The sequence below is a fragment of the Sinocyclocheilus grahami genome, unplaced genomic scaffold, assembly GCF_001515645.1.
Source record: "Sinocyclocheilus grahami isolate Dianchi unplaced genomic scaffold, SAMN03320097.WGS_v1.1 scaffold196.1, whole genome shotgun sequence".
Classification (NCBI taxonomy): domain Eukaryota; kingdom Metazoa; phylum Chordata; class Actinopteri; order Cypriniformes; family Cyprinidae; genus Sinocyclocheilus; species Sinocyclocheilus grahami.
Window position 1 is genome coordinate 1,523,477 of NW_015505375.1, and position 24,227 is coordinate 1,547,703.

General features: G+C 37.1%; 1 protein-coding gene across 2 annotated transcripts; it reads right to left on the bottom strand.

The window, feature by feature from the left end:
* Window positions 1-3,550: 3,550 nt before the first annotated feature.
* On the bottom strand, window positions 3,551-23,541 carry ctdspl2b (CTD (carboxy-terminal domain, RNA polymerase II, polypeptide A) small phosphatase like 2b). Of its 2 annotated transcripts, XM_016285365.1 has the most exons (14): window positions 23,470-23,541; window positions 22,204-22,316; window positions 18,159-18,343; window positions 14,316-14,445; window positions 9,766-9,915; window positions 9,291-9,515; window positions 8,759-8,852; window positions 7,099-7,210; window positions 6,925-7,011; window positions 6,624-6,686; window positions 6,394-6,473; window positions 5,856-5,982; window positions 3,861-3,956; window positions 3,551-3,744 (listed from the first exon to the last, which is right to left on the bottom strand). In XM_016285365.1, the coding sequence occupies exons 3-14, from the start codon at window positions 18,318-18,320 to the stop codon at window positions 3,679-3,681; spliced, it is 1,392 nt and encodes a 463-aa protein (XP_016140851.1). In that variant the 5' UTR covers window positions 18,321-18,343; window positions 22,204-22,316; window positions 23,470-23,541; the 3' UTR covers window positions 3,551-3,678. The 2 variants fall into 2 exon arrangements, with proteins under 2 accessions (XP_016140851.1, XP_016140849.1); XM_016285363.1 differs by lacking the exon at window positions 23,470-23,541 and having other exon boundaries at window positions 22,204-22,379.
* Window positions 23,542-24,227: the final 686 nt, after the last annotated feature.

Here is a 24,227-nt window from a genome sequence, read left to right on the forward strand (position 1 = left end):
TTTTCCACGCAATTCTAAAAACTTCCAAGTTAGTTTTTCTCCATTTGCGCTCAAGACTACGAGTTTTTTTCTTGAGAGAATGGGTATTACTGTTGTACCATGGCGCAGTACGTTTTTCTCTAACCTTTTTCAATTTGATGGGGGCAACAACTTCTATATTAGAGAAGATAGTGCCTATGTTGCTAATCATTTCGTCTAGTTCAAAGCGATGATAGGTTAATTGTTTCATATGCAGGAGCGAATGCAGTGACTGAAAATGATTTTTTAGAGCAACCCTTTCAAAATGTTATAGTATGCTCTTAAAACTTTAAAACAGATCATCATAACTATCCAATCATTTAAAAATCCAATCTGTGGCTCATTTACATTGTACATTCTCATTTGAAAAGGAGTTATAAATATTAATTTGATTGGTTCCTGACTCCTGAAGGCAATCCATCATAAAACTTTTTGACCCACTTTTGCTGGAACCACTGTAGTTACAACCTATGGTAACTATTGTAACCATAATGCATTTACATTTATGCATTTGGCAGATGCTTTTATCCAAAATGACTTGAGTTCAAGGTACACATTTGCATTTTAATATAGACGTTTCCTTGATTGTTTTGGGCCTTGAAATCACAATTTTCTGGTTCCATGATTGAACTACTGAAACTCCTTGTATATACAAAACATAGTTTGAAACAATTTGATCTTAACTCCTTTTATATGAATTAACCTTAACCTGCTCTAACTCAAGTAACATTAAGGCTTTCAGTTCACTTCTGTGAGGTTGCATCAAATTGCATCAGCAAGATGCCATTTATGCTGACAGAGTCACACAAAACTGATACAAGTCATAATCATTTTCATAAAGTCTCCTTGATATTACACACCATTTGATGGTAAAATGAAGTAGCAGAAAAAGACATGAAATACAACCATCCATTCTCAAGTATCTTACATGTTTTTACATAAACTAACATTAAAATAAAAGGGCATGCAATTTTCCAAAGACTTCTTTTCCAATGTATGAACAATCTTAACACGTTTCAGGAAGTTACATTTAGACCTAGAATGTTTCCCCAATGCCGCTCAAGGACAATCGCAAGCCATATGGCTTTCGAAGATGGAGTAAAAAAAGAAAACAAACCTGAAACATTCATCTGCAAAAAAGCACCGATTAAAATCCCAACTCTCATATAACAGGCTGTTTACATGCGGAGAATGTTCATTGATTGTACCAACTACATACAAAGATACAGCAAGATGAAAAAAGAAAAAAAATTATGACAAGTTAGATCTGCATTAATACATTTGCAAATGAATACATTCTGAAAAATAGATAGGACATGCCTTTTGGAATACAAATAATCAAAAATACAAAAAGATTTTCCTTTAACTTTTTTTCATGAAGCTGCATGTTTTTAGTACAATATGCTTTGTACAAAATTAATGCACATTACAATGAACTGGTTGTACATATGAAACAAATCTCTGCATCATGTTTTACACTTAATACACTACTGCTCTTTGACAATCATACAAAATATTTTTCTTTGTAAGAAAGTGCCAGGGCTTAACGGTAGTTGCAACCCATCTCCCAACATCTCAGCTATCAGGATGCCATTCAGTTTAGCATCATTTGACTGTTTTGCATCAAAGTAGGGAGAAGGAATACTTGACACTAATAAAATGCTACTTAATATTTAACACTGTTCAAAATGTATATGTAACCATTGCTGAATCAGTCTATTCTATGAGAGAAATACTGTGCTTGTGGACTCCGTCAAACAGAGCAGGATCCTTGGATCACAAGTTCCCTTTTGTCCTTCCTCCTCTTTCAATTGGGAAGTACCAAAGGATATTTAGAAGTACACCTTGCAATTCATGTTTATAATCACAATTTTAAAAAGCATTTTAAAAACACTACATGGGAACCGCATACAAGGTTTTCTTTTCAAAAAATAATTCATAAAAAAAGTAGTTATGAAAATATTATCAGCAAAAAAAAATAAAAAAAATTACTATGACAGGGTCACAATCCAATATAGACAAATGATGTAATCAGCGATTGTCTATTACTAAGAATGGCCCATTTATCAGAAAACAGCACACTGTAAACACAAACAACATAAATGGCACCAGTGACATGAGCATTTACAAATAGGACAGAGAGCAGAAAAGGAGAGAAGGGAATACAACTAGCCTGGCCCTGCTTCACTCACCCTGAATGGCACTACTGTAGTTTCAACTCTTACTCTGTATTACTCAATTTGAAGTATCGCATATAACTGTGGAATTGAAAAAGGCGATTTAAGAAGAATGAGATGAAGAAAAAATAATTGTTTTTGCAGTATGATTTTACCTTACTCCCAGACTTTCATACACACTCGTGTCACACAATACCTCTTGACACGGCTACACCTCCCCCCTCCCCTGAAATAAAAGAAAAACCAGAACATCAGGCAGTCAGGTTTAAACCACAGCGATGAGACTGTTGTTATGCTGGTGCAAAAAACAGGGCTTTACCAGGCTTCAGCCCTCCATCTTATTTGCAGTTCAGTTAGAATAGATTAGCTCTGGGCAAATGCTACATTAACTCCAAAAGCTGACATGAAAATACTTCCATGTAATTAACACTAAAACATAAAGGTGACATCTCTTTAAATGACACCAGTAAAAAAAAAAAAAAAAAAAAAATCCACAGGCTAAATATGAAACAAGGAGCAAAACAGTATTTTAAAAAATTTGTAATAAAACAGTAGCTGATTAAAAAAAAAAGAAAGAAAAGATTTTGAGGTGCTACTAATTAACAACTAATATGTTGCTGGCTCTTGAAAGGTGAATAAATATATGTGGAGAGACAGCAGCTAAAAGTTGCAGAGTTCTGATGCGTTGGTAGGAAATTTCTTATTTAAACAATTTAGTTAGTTAGTCACTTAAAGAAGTTAGTCACTGCAAACCTTTCACAATAAAACAGACATCACTCTAGTTTAAACCATTCTCAATCACACCATAATATATATATATATATATATATATATATATATATATATATATATATATATATATATATATATATATATATATATATATATACACACATATACATACACATACACATACATACATATACACTTCATTAACAAAACAATTATCTTCCCTGACCATGCTCTTTGAGAAATTAACACATTTTGGCAAACAAAACAGGCCAGGAGTTGAGAGAACATTGATTTGAAGTAAACACCACGCAAAGTGTACAAATGGGGAGGAATGCATAATGAAAACATGAAAGAAAAAAAAGAAAAATAAATTCACTCACATGCATTTAACTTCTGTCAGACAGTATGATTTTCTTACTGGCCATTCCTTATGAAGTTGGTCAAAAGCCCAACAGTGTCACCCAATCCCATTGGAGCACCAAAAGACAACATGATCCTCTTCTCTTCTGACTGCTACACATTCAATTTTGTACAGGATGAAACAACTGAGGAAACCACACAAGAAACTTCAAACCCCTCTGGCTGCACAAATGGCAAAAAAAAAAGGGGAGTCTTTTTTTAAATTTATATTATCATATGAGAATTTGGGGGAATAAAAAAAATGTTAATTTCAAGATTAAATGGCAATGATGTTGTAATGCAAAATGCATATGCAAAATGCTTTGTTACTGTCCTGTCCCACTATGTGTGCTCAGTCAGGGGGAAGGAGGTCATGAAGCCGAAACCGTTCACGAACATGTGGCCGCACATCCTCATTCTGTGGACAGATAACAATGGAACATATGAATATGTATTACACTTGTACATGTTCACAGACGCACCTTTAAAGGAAAATCAAGAAACCTAAGAGGTGAATAACACATTACAACATACCAACTCCACCAGTTTCTCCAAAAAAGGTACCAGCTTCAGAAGTTCACTGTCATTCGTGTCCATAAACCAGCTCTCAATTGGGATCCCATTGGAAAGCTGTGAGTGAAACACATGGGTTGGTGATTTTAATTATAAAGATTTTCCTTCATCTCTTTTATTATTGGGTAATCAACCCAAAGAGCCCAGTCACGCACCTGAACTCTTTACTTATGTAAACTTTATACAAGTACCAATGAAAATTAATGCTTCATTACATTCATTTTACTCAAACATTACTAACATGTGCTTTGGAAAAACGAACTTGAACTATTCTGGGTGGGCTGGGGGATTCTGCTGAATATAAAATTTAACTAAGTGATTTAGAGCCTTATATAGTTAGAATATTGAAAAAATTGTGATTCACAGATATTTTCTATGAAGTGTGATTGATCTTGTAAATTATTACAATAAAAAAATAAAAAGGTTACTTTTAAATTGGGCTGGGTATAGAGTTTAATACGCTTTAGGCACCGACCAAATTGCCTCGATACCATTGAGCATCAAAGGAAAAACAAGGAAAGGCAACAAGGACAAACACTAGTTTACGCCAGTTATGCCCAGAGACGTGGCTCACACGCGAATCTGTAGTGTGTAAGCGTCAACCACACAAGCCCCTCTCCAAAACTATTAATGAAGGCAGTGGCGTTATAACTGGGACTCTGACAGGTAAGGTTAAGTTAGGTTTAGCAAACAAAAACTCGGCTAACTTGTAGTGGTACATGCTTGTGCACTAATGAAGCTAATGTTTCTGTGCACGGTGACTTAGTCCTATAAACTGGGACCAACAAAACTTTAGATAATGTTTGGACGTATGGCTATAGATAGCTAGCTAAATCGATGCTTTAAGGTTGACAGTAACTGATCAAGTTCAACTCAAATTAAACTAGTTATCTTGCACATATCCATAAAGTTGGCTGCATTAACAGTTTAGCTTTATTTTTTTTTTTTCCTCCACATTATAATAATAATAATTAGTTACATTTATATAGCGATTTTCTCGGTACTTAAAGCGATTTACATGAAAGCGGGGGTCTCTCCTCAACCACCACCAGTGTGCAGCATCCACCTGGATGCCACGGCAGCCATATTACACCACACACTAGCTCATTGGTGGAGAGGAGACAGAGTGATGACGCCAATCACTGTATGGGGATGATTAGGAGGCCATGATGTTCAGAGGCCAATGGGCAAATTTGGCCAGGATGCCGGGGTTATACCCCTACTCTTTTTCGAAGGACATCCTGGGATTTTTAATGACCACAGAGAGTCAGGACCTCGGTTTAACGACTCATCCGAAATAAAGTGCTTTTTACAGTATAGTGTCCCCATCACTATACTGGGGCGTTAGGTACCACACAGACTGCAGGGTGAGTACCCCCTGCTGGCCTCATTAATGTTATTGCCTCTGCCCCTGCGACCCTGGCATGAGGAGACCATCAATTGTCAATCCGTTCACACTGGCAGAAAAAGGAAAAATGATGAAGGAAAGGCAAGATGAGTGCCACAGTCACTAACTTCACTGTTAAATGTTTGCTGCCTTTGCAGCAGTGAGCCTCACATACTGAATTGAAACTGTTAATTTTGAACTGAAAACTACCTGAGCTTTATTAAAACTGTTTGCACTGATTTATTGTGTTGGTTACATTTTGCTCCTTTATGCTTTTTTGTTCCTTTGTGCAGAGTCTTTGAATCTGTAAAAGTCAACAAACTGAGAAAAAGAAAAAGAAAACAAAAAAGTTTTTTTTTTGTTGAGGTAATGTGTAACATTCTTGTTAAAACAGATTTCACAAAATTGGTAAAAAAAATAAAATCATAAATATCGCTCAGGAACTTGTATCGAAGTCAAGGTATCGAAAATTATTAAGGTATCAATATCGAAAAATTTTAACCAGCCCTAGTTTTAAATACTCTTAAGCTGTAATTAATTTTAATAAAAGGCAACCTTGATCTGCTCACCTGATAAGCAAAGGCTTGTGGCGAGTTATCAATAATTATAGTCTTGGACAGGTCCCGTCCAAGGATATTCAGATCCTTAATGTAGTTTCCTTGCACACATACACAGTGCTCACGAAATAATCGGTGCCTAGAACATGTTGGAAACACACACAGAGAGAAGAAGAACGAAATAAATCTCCAGGATTAGAATCAATAATGCATTCAAAGCAAAGTGTTGACACCTGAGGATAGTGTGGAGTTTACATGTGCCAGAGACCAAAGCTCCCCATCTACTCCAATCTCTCAATCCCTCATTGTAACCAAACCCTACAAAGAAACTCTGCACAGCAATGACAAAGCTGAGGCAGTGTTACCCAACAACTGACACCCAGCCTAATTTTACATTTATGACAAAAACTTTTTTTAAATAAAGTAACAGAAGAAAAAAAATAAATACTTTAAGATTTTTAAACAATTATTTTACTTTAAACAGCCGTGTCATAAGTAAGAGTCTTTGAAATTATTAAAATAAAGGAAAAATAAAAAGAAGTCCACAGACCGCACCAGCTGTTTCCTCGGATCGAGAATGTTCAGCAACTTGTCTGCATAAACTTTCTTAGAGGCAGTGAAGAGAATGATCTAGAAGGGAAACAACAATGGAACAACTTCAGTCCACTATGAGGAACAGATGTTAACTTAAGCCAGGGTAAAACTTTTCCATGTAATATCATTGCTTATTTAGAGAAAAAGGATGAGAGGTTATGTGGAGTAAAATGGATGAAGGCTTACCTCATAAATCTGTGACATGCGTTCAAGGAACTCTCTGAAAAATGGCCTCAATCGCACATAAACCTAACAGAAATTGTGAATTAGACTTTAGCCCCTAAGAACACAGGGTTTTAGCACCCCCCAAAAAATTAGTAATCTCTCACTTACAACGTTTCAAAAATGTCAAATCACTCGACATTATAGACTTGCTTGAGAAAGCAGACTCCTGGACACTTAGTTTCTGAAAATGGCTCTATAGCCTCCTCTAGTGTTATGTTACTGACAAACAATGTATTCACACAAAGATAGCATGGATTTCTACCTGGTATATGACATCTTGGAAGAGTACAGGAAAGGTTAGTGCTGCATCATCAAGCTCATTCAAGCTACAATGGACAAGGGTTTCATCCTGTTGAAGGGAAAAAAATAATCAGGATGTATGCCAAAATGAATCCCATGTAGTAGGAGTAAGTCTCCTGTGGTGTTTCAGACTGACCAGGTCAAGCACCAGGGAGAACTCGGGAGTACTGCGAGTCTTCAGAGGGAGCGCAGGTTTGCGAGTTAGCTGCTCTTCTGTTAGTGGAGGTACATGTTTGATGAAAAAATACCTGCAAAACATGATTATAAATGCTTGCTTTTAGACAAAAGGCTCAAACAATACAAAACAACACTACAATTATAAATAAAAAAATATTACATAGAACCTACACAACTCTCAAAAATTCACCTTAAGTTCTATTTAAAATGCTAATGGTGGAAAGGGTTTAAACTCTTATTATACTTGGGTATTTTTTTTTTTTCACACCAATGGTAAGGTACTTTATACCGTCTACCATATGGAAGTACCTGGAACGTAGGGCTGTCAAAATGACTGAAAAACTCAATTCGAATTTTCCACTAAAATATTATCAAAATTTGAATTATATTTTAATTTAAAAGGCATAATTCCAGTTAGGGGGAAAGAACTTTTGGCTTCTCTCCTGAGGCCACAAGAGGGCGCATCGAACAAAATATTATGCACGTTTCTTCAAAGTGTAATAAAATAACACGACTATCTTTGAAAAAAAGTGCATAATGTTTAAAATAATGTTTATAAACCCTATATAATTAATAAAGTTGCTTAAACAATTAGAAAAAAAACAGCACCATGCATGTATGTATAGTTTAATACAAAGGACCGAAAACCAAATCACAAAAGTAGGCTACTTTCTTCATTTAAAAACATGAGATACAGTGGGATGGGGAAAACCGCCATAAAGTCTTGAGACATGTTTTTTTAAAAGTTGAACTTACATTAATTTTACATGGTTTTCTAAACATGCAGCTCTCTTGTGCGATAAGCGAGTGCAACGCTGATAGATGCCCCGCTAGAAAATGTGATAAATATGTGTTCTGTGTGAACGGCTTGGTTTCAGTTTCGCCGTAAACATATTCGCCACACTGATGCTCTCGTTTTCCGCTATATACTGAATAAACATTGTAGCAGCGCCACATCTAGTGGGTTCAACTGGATAGGCTAACAAAAGCATTAAAATGCAATGACACTTACATTGTCATCGCATTTCGTGCACCACTGATAAGGCTGCCTGACAGCTGATGCAGACCGAAAAATCGAATGTAGATAATTTTTTTTTATTCGACGAATATTCGAAATTAAAAAAAAAATTTGACAGCCCTACTGGAATGAACTACAAAGAGGGTGTAAAGGATCAGTCACAATACCTGAGGCTTTCTTTTTTACTGCCACAGTATAGGTCAGACAGAATTATGTGTAGCTTACCAATAATTTTGCCCACCTGATATATAATCCCTGAAAGTCTGTTTTTGTATTCATCAGAAAGAGAATTGAACCAGGATAGAATGTTACAGTCAAACTCTGTATCAAGATATTTAAAAGATACCACCTGCTCAACTTCCTCTCATTTTAGTAACACAGGCTTAAAAAGTATGTGTGCATTGTCAGCACCACAGCACAGTTTTTTTTCTCTCTGAGAGGGTTTCCAAGTTATCTTTAGTTGATCTTGTACTTGCTGTTTTACTTACTAAAACTAAACAACCAGGCAAGCAATAATCTGAACAACTGGCTTGACCGGGCTAGTAGAAAAAAATCATATTGTTAAGCCCTGAGCACAGACATTCACTAAAGGTGAACTTACGGGTCAAACACTTCCCACTCCTCTTCATATGATCCTTCAGCTGGGACAGTGAGAGAGGCGTCCACATAACCCCCTGTTGCAGGAGAGCCAGGAGCTGAAATAAATATAAAACATACCCATAAACCACTGTGTCAATATATTCTTGCCCCTGTAAATATACCTGAGTTCAAAAGTTTGAGGTCAGTACGATTGTTATAAATGTTTTTGAAAGAAGTCTCTTATGCTCACCAAGACTATTTATTTAATCAAAAATAAAAATAAAAACAGATTTAACATTTTAAATTATGATACTATTTCACAGTATTTCTCTTTTCTGTTTGGATACAATTTAAATGTAATGTATTCCTGTGATTACAATTACTCCAGTCTTCAGTGTCACACGACACTTCAGAAATCATTCTAATATACTGACTTGGTGCTTAAAAAACATTTCTTCTAGATCAAAATGCTGAAAACAGTTATGTTTGTTTCAATTTAAAGGAGACTGGGCCTAGGTTTGGGCTTAAGTGAAGCAATGTCATGTCTTTCACACCTGTAAGAGGAGGCAGGTCAGAGTGGGGGGTGTTTTCATTCTCCTCTGCAGGTGTGTAAGTGGAGGGTGGAGGTCTGAAGGCTGAGGGCATGGCACTGGTATAGAGAGGGACACTTAGGGGCTCTTTAGATGTGGCAGTACTGCTGGGCATCTCTTCTACTTGCTCCATTTCTAGTTGCTTGACAATCTCTTCTGCCTCCACCACCTGGCCTGAGGAATCCGAGGCTGACATGACGAGATAATAGTGAAGGAGAAAGGAGGAAAGAAAAAAACATCTCTAATGCTGGATGTTTATTTAACAAAGACTATTCTTCTTAAAGTAAAAAGGCAATCATTGCCAAGAATGATGAATAAAAAATGCTTCATCATTAAAGTTTATTTCAAATAAATATTGTACTGAACAACACAACACAGGTACAACAATATTCTAAAAAGTTTACGTCTTTAGTGTTCAGTTCAGTGTTTTTCATCTCACCATTTTTATTTGCTGGTGAGAAGAAATTGAAGACAGGAGAGAAGATGGTTCCAAGCAGGGTGGTGCGGGGTGGACTGCTCACAACCTCCTCAGAGTCATCTAATTTCCCATTAGGCTTGACAGGCTTACTCGTGTCATGGATTGTTGTTTCTATAGGACAAAGTATGAAAATTATCAAATTATGCATAATCAAATTATAAATGCAGAAGAGACCATTAAAATCCCCAACTCCATATAGGTTTATTACTCTATAGTTTTTGCCCTCCTTCAACTGACTGCTTGATACTGAAACCAGAGATTTTATTTGTAATTTTGATCTTTTATATTTATTTATATATTTATTTGGATTACTACAGTAGCAATTTGTTTTTCTTTACAAAAAACTCTGAATTACTTGAAGGCTACATGCCATTGTTTTGATTTAATTTCTTAGTATTTATATTATTAAAGAACTTATGAAAGTGTGTTCACTAGCATATTAGTTTTTGCTTCATAGTTTTTGCTGTTGTAATCATAATCATATGATTACATCATAATCCCACTAATTAGAGATGCAGTGATGTACTGGCCAATAATCTGTATCGGCCAATAAAAGCAATTTATTTCAGCCGATTATTTCAGGGAAGAATATATCCTGTCAATCAAAAAGGCGCCAGAAAAACATCAAAAGCGTCAGACTGCAACTCATACTATGTGTGAAGAAACTCTCTGTTGAATTTAGGGCTGTCAAAATTAACGTGACAATAACGCATTAACAGTTAAAAATAGCAACATTAAAGCAGGCTCTATTTGACCCTATGAATCACCCGTAGTTCAAGCCAGGGTTGCCAGATCTGCAGTTTTTCCTCTACACCAAACATTATTTGTAGTAGGGGTGCGCTGATCCGATATTCAGTATCGATATCGCTCCGATACTGGCATTTTCAGCTGGATCGGGGTATCAGTCAGACGAGACCGATCCAAATCCGATATTGTGCGTATACCATTCTGTTATTGTTAAGTGCCACAAAAGCCACAAACACATAATAAAGCCACAAAGTTTTCATGCACTATATTTCAAGTGTTCTGAAGCCGTTCCACAGTTTAATGTGAGTTACGGGTGAATATTTAAGTCAAGTTCATGTAAATTCTTGTCTCCGCTGGAGTTGCCTGTCATCCTCCATTCAGCATTCAAACTGCGTGTCGCGTTCAGTTACGACAGTCAAGACGATAAAACTCTCTCCCAGATGATTCAATGTTCCTAATATTATGCTTGATCTCTAAATAAAGATAAATGGTTTTGCTTAAAAGGACTTTATCTTGCTGGAGTTTCGTGCTGTTTCTAAATCGTGTTACTTTCTACCTGGTGTCTGTTAGATCACAACACTGTTGTAAAGAGCATTTTGATCTTCACGAGCACAGTAAATTTAAAACTGTTAAAAGAAAAGGCTCAAAAAACTAACGCACAAATTTAATACACTACGCATTTCTTCCCTTTGTGCTTTGAACTTTTCTATTTGGAGAGCTGCGACTCAGTGTTGCTTCAAGTGCATCATTCTGCGCATGGGATGCGCATAAGCGCTTTTTGCCTTTCTGTATTTTGAGCCTTTCGTATTACACTATTTTTGTGCAAAGAAAGATTATTAATAGCCTTTCTTGTTAGTCTCATCTGTCATATAGTGCTGCCTCATTACTGTGCTATACATTTCAAAGAAATGTCCTTTAATTTTACAGTATATATATTTATATATAAATATATTACTTGTTTTTCATGAATGTATTTTACAACAATACAAAGAGCAATGTGCATCATTTTACCAGATTTAGTCCTACATTTATTCACTTTTATTTGTTCCCCACTGAATAATGTTTTTTCCCCCTCTAATTTTAGATTTTATAAAATTATTGTGCACTCATGATTTTTCTAGAGTAACTTTTGCTACTCAATTATCCACTAACCTAGTTTATAATTAGTATTTATTAGGGATGTGTATCTCATGACTCAGGCCGATACGATACGCATCTCGATGCATAGACTGTTAAAAGAAAAGGCTCAAAAAACTAACGCACAAATTTAATACACTACGCATTTCTTCCCTTTGTGCTTTGAACTTTTCTATTTGGAGAGCTGCGACTCAGTGTTGCTTCAAGTGCATCATTCTGCGCATGGGATGCGCATAAGCGCTTTTTGCCTTTCTGTATTTTGAGCCTTTCGTATTACACTATTTTTGTGCAAAGAAAGATTATTAATAGCCTTTCTTGTTAGTCTCATCTGTCATATAGTGCTGCCTCATTACTGTGCTATACATTTCAAAGAAATGTCCTTTAATTTTACAGTATATATATTTATATATAAATATATTACTTGTTTTTCATGAATGTATTTTACAACAATACAAAGAGCAATGTGCATCATTTTACCAGATTTAGTCCTACATTTATTCACTTTTATTTGTTCCCCACTGAATAATGTTTTTTTCCCCTCTAATTTTAGATTTTATAAAATTGTGCACTCATGATTTTTCTAGAGTAACTTTTGCTACTCAATTATCCACTAACCTAGTTTATAATTAGTATTTATTAGGGATGTGTATCTCATGACTCAGGCCGATACGATACGCATCTCGATGCATAGCCAACGATACGATACATTAACGATACATACGAAGCAGCTACCGATGCAATGCGATACGATTCACCCTTGTTACGAGGCAGTGCGATCCGATCTCGATTCGATTTAACACAATGCGATTCGATGCAATATGGCCTAGATCAAGCTTAGTCACTGTGGCAACTTATGCTGGGAAACTAACCTGGTCCAAACTGTCAGGCTAAGCTAAGCTCCTCTACTGACCAATAGGAACATAATGATATTACCACTGTCTCACATACTATTATTATTATTATTATTTTATTTTTTTTACAGTTTCTAGCCATGCAGCCTTTCTCTCTGGTTGTATTACAGCTGTATCTTTTATAGTTTGCAGAACAGATAGCAGAACATTACAATCTACAATTGCTCTTTAAAGCATTAAAATAACTAAATTAAAAGTTAAAATCACTGAATTAAAAATGAAAATAAATAAGAAAATGACATTTATAGTTTGCAGAACAGATAGCAGAACATTAGAACATTAAAATCTAAAATTGCTCTTTAAAGCATTAAAATAACTAAATTAAAAGTTAAAATCACTGAATTAAAAATGAAAATAAATAAGAAAATGACAAAATTTTAACTGCTATAAGAAATGCACATTAACTCATTTGAGCTTAGTAATTAGTACTGTAGCCTACTAGCTTACATTTGATTTACCTATTACAATAGTCCACTTACAGTTACTGCTATCATAAAAATACACTTTATATGCAGGTTTAAAATTCTACAAAAGACAGTTAACGTCCAAAAATATTTTTTTAGCAAAATGTATATTTTACTCAGAATTATTGTGCTCCTATTCGATTGCGCTCTGTCTGTTTAGCGCGCAGATGCGCTCGCGTCAGCCTCGCCCACTCCTGACAGCAAAATGGATATGTTTGCATGACTTTCTAACATTTACAGATGAAAAATATACCTGTAACATGTCAGTTATGCACTGAGGAAAACACATTGTCTCATTAAACAGCACAGATATACTCGCTGTTTGTCATGGTGGATCGACTTGATCCATGATCGACATCAAGATCTGCTTAAGAAGAAGCGTGCACAACTTAATGAGATTGTGTGAACTTAATTTGTCATTTATGGAACCGATTTAGTCCCGATTTATTTGTTAGGTTATTTCAAGTCAGGTTTTGGTGCACCGAGCGAATCGGGGAATCTTCCCATCATGTCTAATGTAATCGCTCAATCAGTGTTTCAAACATAGAAAGATGCCAATAAAACAGATTGTGAACAATATGTCACTTAACGTGGCATTTGCCTCAGCAAAGTTATCCACTGTTCACAGGTCATTAGTTAGCTATAAAACAACACTAAAGAGGAGCTTTTTTACTTAATTACATATGTACTGTATGTTTGAATAAATCTGGCATGAATCTGGCACTAAGTGCAAATGAGTTGCAAATGAGTGCAAACAGACATTTAAATTTTTATTTGAGTGTAATTTTGATATCAGAAAATAAATCGCAGTTGAATATAATAGCTCTTTTGTTAATTTTAACCTTTAATATTATCAGGGGTGCACATAAGTGGTACACAGGTGTGCATGTGCGACCAAAATAAAAAACGCGATGTGTAAACATGTTCAGTACCAAACCAAATCTCCAGGTGCTCTCATGAGAACCAGACTGAAAAACTTATGTGCACCCCTGATTATTACAGTAATGTGCCAAATGATATGGTTGCCCGTGTAGTTAACAGCATCGTTTAGGAGAGATTTTTGTCCTTAAGGAAATCATACAATCTGTACCGGCAAATATATGAATAATTCTGAATAATCGGCTATTGTATCGACAGAGAAATTCGATATCGGTGCATCTCTAATACTAATGACATTTGTGTATAGCGACAGCTCCAGTGCAGACTAGAGTATCAGTTTTCATTGTTTAACTAGAGCACGCAAGGGACTCACCTCCATTGACGAAGCTTCTTCTGCGGGCCCTGTAGATGCTTTTCCTCTGCAGGTCATTTTTCCTCTGTGGGGTGGAGGTGATCAGCTCACAGCTCAAACGAGTCCTCTTTGCTGGGTTGTCCTGCTCCACCTGAAACACCAAGAGTCATGCAAGCTTGAGTCTTATACACACCAGTTTTAACATGTTTAAGGTTAGAGATAGTTGAAATATAGGTTAGAGATAGTTATTAATATTTAACTCTAAATTAAAATGTTACAAAAAAACCCATAGAAAAATAAGTTCTTGAAACTTCTGGAATCATGATTGGTTAATTAATCAGGGCTAAAGAAGCTGCGACCATTTTGGCAGCATATGCTTCCAAAATGTAATCTGTGCAACCTCAAAATATATTTGGAAGCATTCGTGCTGTTTTCAATTCTCTACAAAACGTTTACTAATTACTGCACAGTAGGTGCCTGCTGTAAGCTGATATAGTGACTGGCCCACCGCTCTATCCAATGTTACATAACCAATTAAACTTCATCTTGACATTCTTAACTTTAATGCAGATTTTAGATTGGTTATAATATTAGCCAATCACTTCCTTTCATTGACACTGTGCTTTTTTTTTTTTTGGTTTTATTTCCGATCTCTTTTCCGGATTTGCACACACTGCATTGCAATCATTTTCCAAAATGTTTAAAGTTTAGATGGCATTTCTGTTCATCTTGCCTCTGTTTAATGAATATTCAAGTAGTGTATATATTATTATGTGCCCTCTAGAAGCTTGCGTTCTGCAAGTGAACAATGCTTTATTGTGCCATCCCAAAGAGGCACAAAATCACGTTCTCTGACTTTTAAATGAAATGTTCCCTCCTGGTGGAATGACCTGCCTTAGCATCTGCCTTCGAGTCCTTAGCCATCTTCAAGAATCGGCTAAAAACACATCTCTTCCAACTTTATTTGACCCTCTAACTCTAGCACTCTCTATTCTTTATTTTAAAAAAATACTAACACTTGCTTCTCTAATCTTTTTGCATTCTATCTATTTGTTTTCTTTTTATTTATTAGACAACTATAATTCTGACTTCTGATTAACAAAAGCAAAAAAGGCCTCTAACACTAGCTTGCTCTATTCTATATGTTTTCTTTTTATATATTATATGATAAAAAAAAACCTTGCTACGTACTGCATTAAGCTAACTGAGACTTGTAATAGCACTTGCTTATTATTGCTCTTTTGTTGATTTTGATTGCTTCCATTGTCCTCATTTGTAAGTTGCTTTGGATAAAAGCGTCTGCTAAATGTCTAAATGTAAATGTTTACTGCGGTAACCAGGGAAATGCTGAAAATTGCTGAATAAAGTTGTTATTTTTGTTTTCGTTGCGCACAAAGTATTCTCGTAGCTTCATAAAAGTAAGGTTGAACCACTGATGTCACATGAACTATTTTAACAATGTCCTTACAACCTTTCTAGGCCTTGAATGTGGTAGTGCACTGCGGTCTATGCAGGGTCAGAAACCTCTCGGATTTTATCAAAAATATCTTAATTTGTGTTCCGAAGATGAATGAAGTTCTTACAGGTTTGGAACGACATGAGAGTCAGCAATTAATGACAGAATTCACATTTTTGGGTGAACTATCCCTTTAAAATCTGAACAGATATTAAAACACTAGGCATCACACACCTGCTAACTTTGTAAAGTTACAGAGGAAAAACTGGTCATAATACACTAAACAACTGAAGATCATACACTAGGCTACCAGACTTTCAAGTCATTTCGAACACAACAAACTCATGCAGAAACACATGGCTTGTTGGTAGGAGATGTGTGACAAATGAAAACAATGAGTGTTCTAAAATTGGCTCAAAATATCAAAAATGATTGATATCCTCTGGTATGGAATCATAGTCTAAAGCTTTTTAAAAAAAAATAAAATAAAAATTTTTAAAAATCCCTTCTGTGTCCATCATATACTCTGCGATTTTCTAGGAAATCTGTAAACTCAAATCTGCAGACTGGCTCTAGACTTTCTGCAACTAGCACCTACTTGTCCAGGCTGTCAATTTGGAGCAAAAATCTGAGCAAAAGTTTTGTAGTGTATTTAAGCCTTTAGTGTTAAAAAGGTTGAGGACCACTGTCCTATGTCAAATTGAGGTAATCTAGAACTCAAACAAGAGAACCTAATACCTTTACTGGACATAATGTGAAGCCCTGACGCATGCCTGTTAAAGCCAACCCTACCTACTGTCATTATCTGAGTGCTGTGGAACCACAGCTAAAATTAGAACAGGACTGAGCTCCTCAGACAAGCAGCAGCATTCCACCATGCATTTCTGGGGAAATATGATACCAGGCAGTAGCGGATTTAGGTATGGCGACATGGGCAACTGCCCAGTGCGGCATTTTGCCGGGGGTGGCACAGGGCACCCACATAAAAAACAAAACTGAATGCACAATCGTGTTTTTACCACTCATTTACACTGGACGTCAATATGTCATCACTATGTGGGTCAGTTAACCTGGGGTGTGTTTCCCAAAAGCATCGTTAGCTAACTATGGTCGTTAGTTCCATTGAACTCTATTGGTAATGACGGAACTTACGACTATAGTTGCTTTTAGGAATGGCACCCCTGGTTGGGACTCGGAGTGTGCACCCCGGAGAAGCACTCTCTCACTCAGACACAGGCGAAGGGTAAACCAACTCCAGAAGCCTAATGTTTAGACTAATATCTAAACGCATCCCAAACCCGTCTTTTTAGGCATGTACCAGATATGGGTGTCGTGTCATAATTTTTTTTTATTACTACTGAATTTTGTATTTAACGTGATCACAATTTAATAAAACATCGTAAGTTACGCTTTAATTTCAACTTTTATTCACACAGCACATAAATTACAGAGAAAGAGAACAAAGAATATTTACATTATTAAAGAACATTATGACTTTTAAAAACTCTCAACAAGTCCCGTTATAATCATTGAAGCTGTCTACATTTTGAAATGAGTCTCTTACTTACATTGTACATATATATACTTTGTTGTTAATGATGAGAGAATTTGCGAGAGTGTAGAATTCAGTCTGCAAGCGCAATCACTGAGCAAATCTCTGGCGTTTCAGCGGTCTCTCATCTGAACACCTCTGATTGGTTATTGAATTTATAAACTCAAGGGAATCGTGTGATTTTTTATTATGCGCAACGCTGTCAAAAATTTAATAAATACAAATTTGCAAAAACAAATATGATGCAGCATGAGCAGACAAACGACACTTTTCATTAAGCAACTTGCTTAAGTCACTTTCACGAAGGTGACTTAAGTAGGGATTAGTGGGAGGTAAGCCATCAGGAGTCCATTTAGGAAAAAAGAAAAGGGGAAGTGCAAAAGAAAAATGGTATCTTTGCAGCTATCACGCTAAAATATCACTTATGCTATGCTATTTTATTACACATAGGGCAACAACATCATTTTTTCTATCCAACTAGCTTACATAGCCACACAGTAAAATGTGATTTTGTAATAGAATGTGATTTTTTTTTTTTTATAAACATAGCACTTATTTTATTGATGTTTTTACTGTACAGTTGTGCAGTACATTTGTTCATTTAATATATACATTTTAATAAAAAAAAAGCTAAATTTATGTTCAATTAATTTTATTTAGGGGTGGCAGAAGGGGTGGTTCACCCATACAAGCAAGAACCGTCACTGATACCAGGTCTTGCTGGCATTTTATTCGAGAACATTCTGGGCAACAATAATCAAATCCAAGAAAAGAGCTGTAATGGTCTGAATCTGCCACGATTATGAACTCAAAATAATAAATAATAAAATAAAGAGAGAGGCTGCCAGAGGCTCACCTTTATGGAACTTCCATGGATGAACTTCTTGATGCTGGACAGAAGGCCCTTGCTATCACCTGAGCACTCCTCCATCTCGGAGTGCTTCCGCTTGTTCCGGGCCGTGCAGGGCCTGCGGGCGAGGTTCGGCTGCTGAGAAGCCTTGCGCATTCTCAGCCTCATTTTGTTAAGAGTCACATGTAAGGCTGGGGAGAGAAAGAAGACAAAACAGAGAAGCTCATACACAAGGTATAGAAAGATAACAAAACTGCACAGAGAAAGAGTAAAACAGGAGGAAATCACTCCATTTAGCAACGACCTTGAGTAGTCCAACAATGCTCACTGGTTCTCACACACGGGTAAATGAATCACACTTTTAATGGTTTTGAATGAATTATGGTGCTTAGCTCACTTCAGCCAATAGCTCTAGCCACAGACATCTGGATGCATTCAAGACAACACATCCTTCAACATAGTTCATCATTTAGTTGAAGCACCTCCACAGCAAAACACTCTCAACTACAAAAGCATTATTATTTCCAACATACAGAAGAATTCTAAATGAACATGCTTTCTTCAGCTGAACGCAATAGAACATATTTTTAAGTGTTTTAAGTGTATTTTGAATTTTCAACTGTTTTTGTCCATTCAATGAAAGTCACTGGGGTCCAAAACAATATGGGACCCTGTTGACATTCATTAAATGGGCATTAAAAAAAAGAAACAAGAAAGAAAAGAAAAAAAAAAGTCACAGGGACAGGTGTGGATTGACACATGGGTGAATAAATGACAATTTTCATTTTTGGTCTTTTTCAGTCTTACTTTTCTGTTGCTTAATGCACTAGCAAAGAGAAATAAATGTGAGGAAATTACAGATCAACAGCAAGCAGCAGTTTCTTGTAAGACACAAAAAAGAAAAAAAGAGAAATGAAAAAAAGGACAGAGGGAAAAGCAGCTAGCCTAATGTTTTCCCGATGTGGAGGAAGTGTCCCTCTCTTCTTTAAAGGCAACCCTGTACATAAGGGGGGGGAAATAATCCTAAAATTAACTACAGCACTTGATTGTGCGTCCCCCCTCCTCAAAGTGTGCTTGCGCAACAACTGACCACCAATGTGCTCCAGCATTTGTGACCCTTCAGGAGTTACGCCAGGTCTGACTGTTCCTTCCCAATACTAGCCATCAAGAAATCTAACTACAATCATTTAGAAAAGATGCACATTAAAATTACCCTTTTTCCAGGGTATCAATGGATTTACAAGGAGCTGGGGAAAGCTTTGTAGATCTAACACAACATGAAAAAACACTGGAGTAGATTTCCTATGTCCTCCCAGATGCCTTTGTAATCACATGCAGGATAATCTGATACACAAATACACAGAACCCAAATTGCACCGAACATGAGAACTAACGGTCTACAGAAAATGAGTTTTATATTTTAGGAGAGGAAACGAAGCTCCTCCTGCCACGGCTGCAGTGTGCAGGAGTTAAACAAAGAGAAGCAGCGAGGACAACGATGAGACACACTGCAAGCATAGAAGCATGTAAGAGACAGGAAAGGAGAGGAATGGCGAAAAGTAAAGAGAGAAAGGGTACAGATGGTAATACATCTCAGTTTTTTCCTTAACCACCACAAATGGTGACTCATCCACTCCCTCGAACAGACATCATGCCAAGACAGCTACCTCACAACACTGAGGAGCTAAAGCCTTTCTTCTAAAGAACAGAGGCACAGTGATATTCAACAGTCTTCAACAGCACAGCTAGATTCGATGAAGCTTGTTTAAAGCCAAATTTCTGGATGTAAATAACATCAACAGACATTAAATTCGTTTAACGCATCAAAATAAAAATGATGATTGCAAAACGATTCTCTGACCTCTTCCACCACAGCAGTTTTCTGAAAGTCAACATGTTCTGACAGCAAAAAATTAAATGTCATTAATTAATAAAATAAACACACAGTTGGTTTGAAACAAAAACATGCCCTGACAGACCGGCAGCAAATTCAAGTCTGCTGACACGTTTCCAAGAACTGATCCCTGAGGCTTTTTTTTGTGTCTGCTCAGTTTGACTCTTACCGCTTTTTCAACGGGGATGGTGCCGGAGCCCAATTGGGAACCGGGCTGCACTTTTTCCACTCAAAAAAGTCCTGGGCCGGTGCCCAGATCCTGGTTCTGAACCGGCCCCAGAACTTTGCAGGTCTTGAACAAGGGAACCTATGACATCAGTAGGCAGAGTTTCCACTACAAATCTCATTTTGAAAGGCGTCGTTTTTAAAAGCCATCATGGGTTCAGGTAAATTAACAATAACAAAATTAAATATGTCAGTTCAACAGTGGTTGGCAGAACAGATCAACGCTCTCCTTCTGCAAGAGATAAGCAATTTCGGTCACAGGTTGGTGACGTAGAAGGATCTGCTCCCTGCCAGTGGAAATGCGAGCCGGTTCTGAATGAGTGCCACTCTTGGCTGAGCAGCGGCTCTAGCCCCAGTGGAAAAGTACATTATAAACCTGAAAGTGTAACTGCTGAACATGGACATGTTATTTAATGAATTAGCATGACACGTCAAGGCTTCACAGAAAATCCCATTGCACTTTGTTGGTAACCTGTCTAGCCGGACAACTAGGACAGGTTCCCTTCTTAACTGGGGAACCCGAGTCCACTAGCAGGCTTCAGTAAACTTCCAATGGCACAAAATGTCTTAAAATTACTTTAAAAAAAAAAAAATTATGTTACATGAAAAGCATTATTTACACACTATTATAGTACTTATTAATTTGTTTTAAAATATATATTTATTGCATTCGGTTTTAATTTTAGTACTTAAAACGTATTTTTAAAGTTAGTGGCCAAGACAACATTTCTAATTTTCAGTTTTTCATCTAAAATTCATATTTTGTCAGCATTATTTTAATTAAGTTATATCATTTCAGCAGTTTTAGTTTACGGTAACACTGCGCTGTGTACCTTACATATTGTGAACTCTCTCTGACCTGTGACTTTGAATAGCAAACGCTTGACGGAAAAAGTATCTAACTTCTCGAATTTCAAAAGTACAAACTTAAAAGCTGCATTAGTTTGCAAGTAATTTCACATTTTTAACAGTGGCTTTATTATGAAAAACAATAAGAAATGCAAGGCATACCAAGCCCTCACAACTGTTTCATCGCAACCTTGGCAAATTAAATTTGGCATTGATTCTCAAAAACTATCAGCAGATCCTTAATTGTTGTATTTACTAATTTCTTTAGAAAGTTATAGGCTATGTTAGTTGAGTAGAAAGTCTGAGTTACGAAAAATATTAGCAGTAACAAAATATACATCTGATTTCTACAGAATTTAAAAAGTGCATTTTGTTTTTACACCAAAAAAGGAAGAACACATTATAATGTTGAAATCTCTTCAAATATTGACTTGACAATGGAATGGCACTAGTTTAGGAGCACTGCCCTGCAGTCAACTAACTACAGTCAGTCAGGCTTTAGAAAAGGAAGAAAAGAAAGAAAACACATTAAGTGTTGCCACACCATAACTGATCAACCTCATCAGACACTTCAGAAATGATGAAGCTCAGCCGCTGAAACCTGAACAGTGTCGTGGTGGGCGGGAAACACACGCTAAAGAGATTCTGTACGGAAGACGAGCAACTTTCTCACGATTTCCCCGTTTAGCCAGACATTAAGAATAACCGTTTACACAATGATTGCACGACTCCAGAGCCTAAAATGTGATTTGTATTTTTACATGCAGCAAACGATCTTGACACATCTCTGTATGTCTATCTTCAATGTAGGACACATGCAAGCATTCTCTCCGTAGGAAACCAGCCTCTCGTGACCCGCTGTTACTAGAAGAAGCCTCATGTGCCACTCAAAACAGCCGGCAAGATTCTAATGAGAGAAAGCGCGGGAACGACTCGCGAAGACGGCAGCTGCCCGTCCGCGCATATGGGTGCTGCGGGAGCGAGCCGAATCACAGCGAAACATTTCCGACCGGAGCGAAAGGACGGGTGTTTTGGGGGAACCCTATCACCACAAACAATACAGACTGGGTAATAATAACTTACTGGGCGAATCTCCGGGGATCGAGTCACAGGATAACGGTCGTTTTCAGGGTTGCTGACACTCGCTGTTTTTCGCGTGCCTCTTCAGACGAGGTTCACCTCTGTCCTCCCCGCACCTCTGGACGCCATTTCCCGCCTCCGTACACACACAGTCAACGGCAGGTACCCGGATGAAGAGAGGAGCGAGCATGCGTCCTGCGGCGCGCGGCGCGCGTCCCACACCCCCTTTCTGTTGTTCCGAGAATCAAAACAATATTGAGGCTTCGCAGTGCGACAGGTTTAGCGTACAGTATCTATTTAAAATACACATAACAGTAGCGGGAATCACACATAAACTGTGCTTTAGCAAAAACGCAGAGCGGGGAGTAATTCCTTTTCACAACGGAGTTCGTGTCGGTATTTACCAGGTAGCCTTTCAGGTAAACTAGCAAATATGTATTTGATTACTATTTTTTTTTTCTGACAGGAATGTGGCTCCGATAAGTTAGCGCATAATAATAGAACAAAAGTAGCAGACCAAGTTAACTAGATAAAAAGCCTTGTCCGCAAGTTTGAAGCAGGTTTAAAATCCTGACGTTTGATAAAGTTTGAGATAGAAAATGTCAGATTATATAGACTGATAGATAGATAAGAAATGGGTATAACGCAATCTATATGAGTTTAAGATATAACATAGAATGGCAGCTTAATTGAGTCTAACCGGCTTCAGTGTGTTCATTTGAATTTTGTCAGTTGGAGTTTGAATAGTCTTGGCTCATTTGAACAATATAAGTCTATGGAAATTTTCCCCGTTTTAATCGTCATTTTAGGAAAACCATAAGACCGGTCAGTTAGAAAAGACAGGGCAGGCTAAGTCAGAACAGGCTGAAGGTCTGGGCCGAATTTGGTGGCTGGAGCTTGAAAGCTCTAGGACAATGTCTCCAAACTTGTTCCTGGAGGGCCAGTGTCCTGCAGAGTTTAGCTCCAACCTGCCTCAACACACCTGCCTGGAAGTTTCTAGTGTGCCTAGTAAGACCTTAATTAGCTGGTTCAGGAGTGTTTAAAGGGGTCATATGATGCGATTTCAAGTTTTCCTTTCTCTTTGGAGTGTTACAAGCTGTTCGGGAATAGATAAGATCCCTAAAGTTGCAAAGACTAAAGTCTCAAACCCAAAGAGATATTCTTTATAAAAGTTAAGACTCGTCCATGCCCTCCTTAAATGCCTTGTTTAATCAAGCCCCCACATATCTACATCACTGTGTGGGAAGATTTGCATAACACCGCCCACACCTCTGGACGCCATTTCCCGCCTCCGTACACACACAGTCAACGGCAGGTACCCGGATGAAGAGAGGAGCGAGCATGCGTCCTGCGGCGCGCGGCGCGCGTCCCACACCCCCTTTCTGTTGTTCCGAGAATCAAAACAATATTGAGGCTTCGCAGTGCGACAGGTTTAGCGTACAGTATCTATTTAAAATACACATAACAGTAGCGGGAATCACACATAAACTGTGCTTTAGCAAAAACGCAGAGCGGGGAGTAATTCCTTTTCACAACGGAGTTCGTGTCGGTATTTACCAGGTAGCCTTTCAGGTAAACTAGCAAATATGTATTTGATTACTATTTTTTTTTTCTGACAGGAATGTGGCTCCGATAAGTTAGCGCATAATAATAGAACAAAAGTAGCAGACCAAGTTAACTAGATAAAAAGCCTTGTCCGCAAGTTTGAAGCAGGTTTAAAATCCTGACGTTTGATAAAGTTTGAGATAGAAAATGTCAGATTATATAGACTGATAGATAGATAAGAAATGGGTATAATGCAATCTATATGAGTTTAAGATATAACATAGAATGGCAGCTTAATTGAGTCTAACCGGCTTCAGTGTGTTCATTTGAATTTTGTCAGTTGGAGTTTGAATAGTCTTGGCTCATTTGAACAATATAAGTCTATGGAATTTTTCCCCGTTTTAATCGTCATTTTAGGAAAACCATAAGACCGGTCAGTTAGAAAAGACAGGGCAGGCTAAGTCAGAACAGGCTGAAGGTCT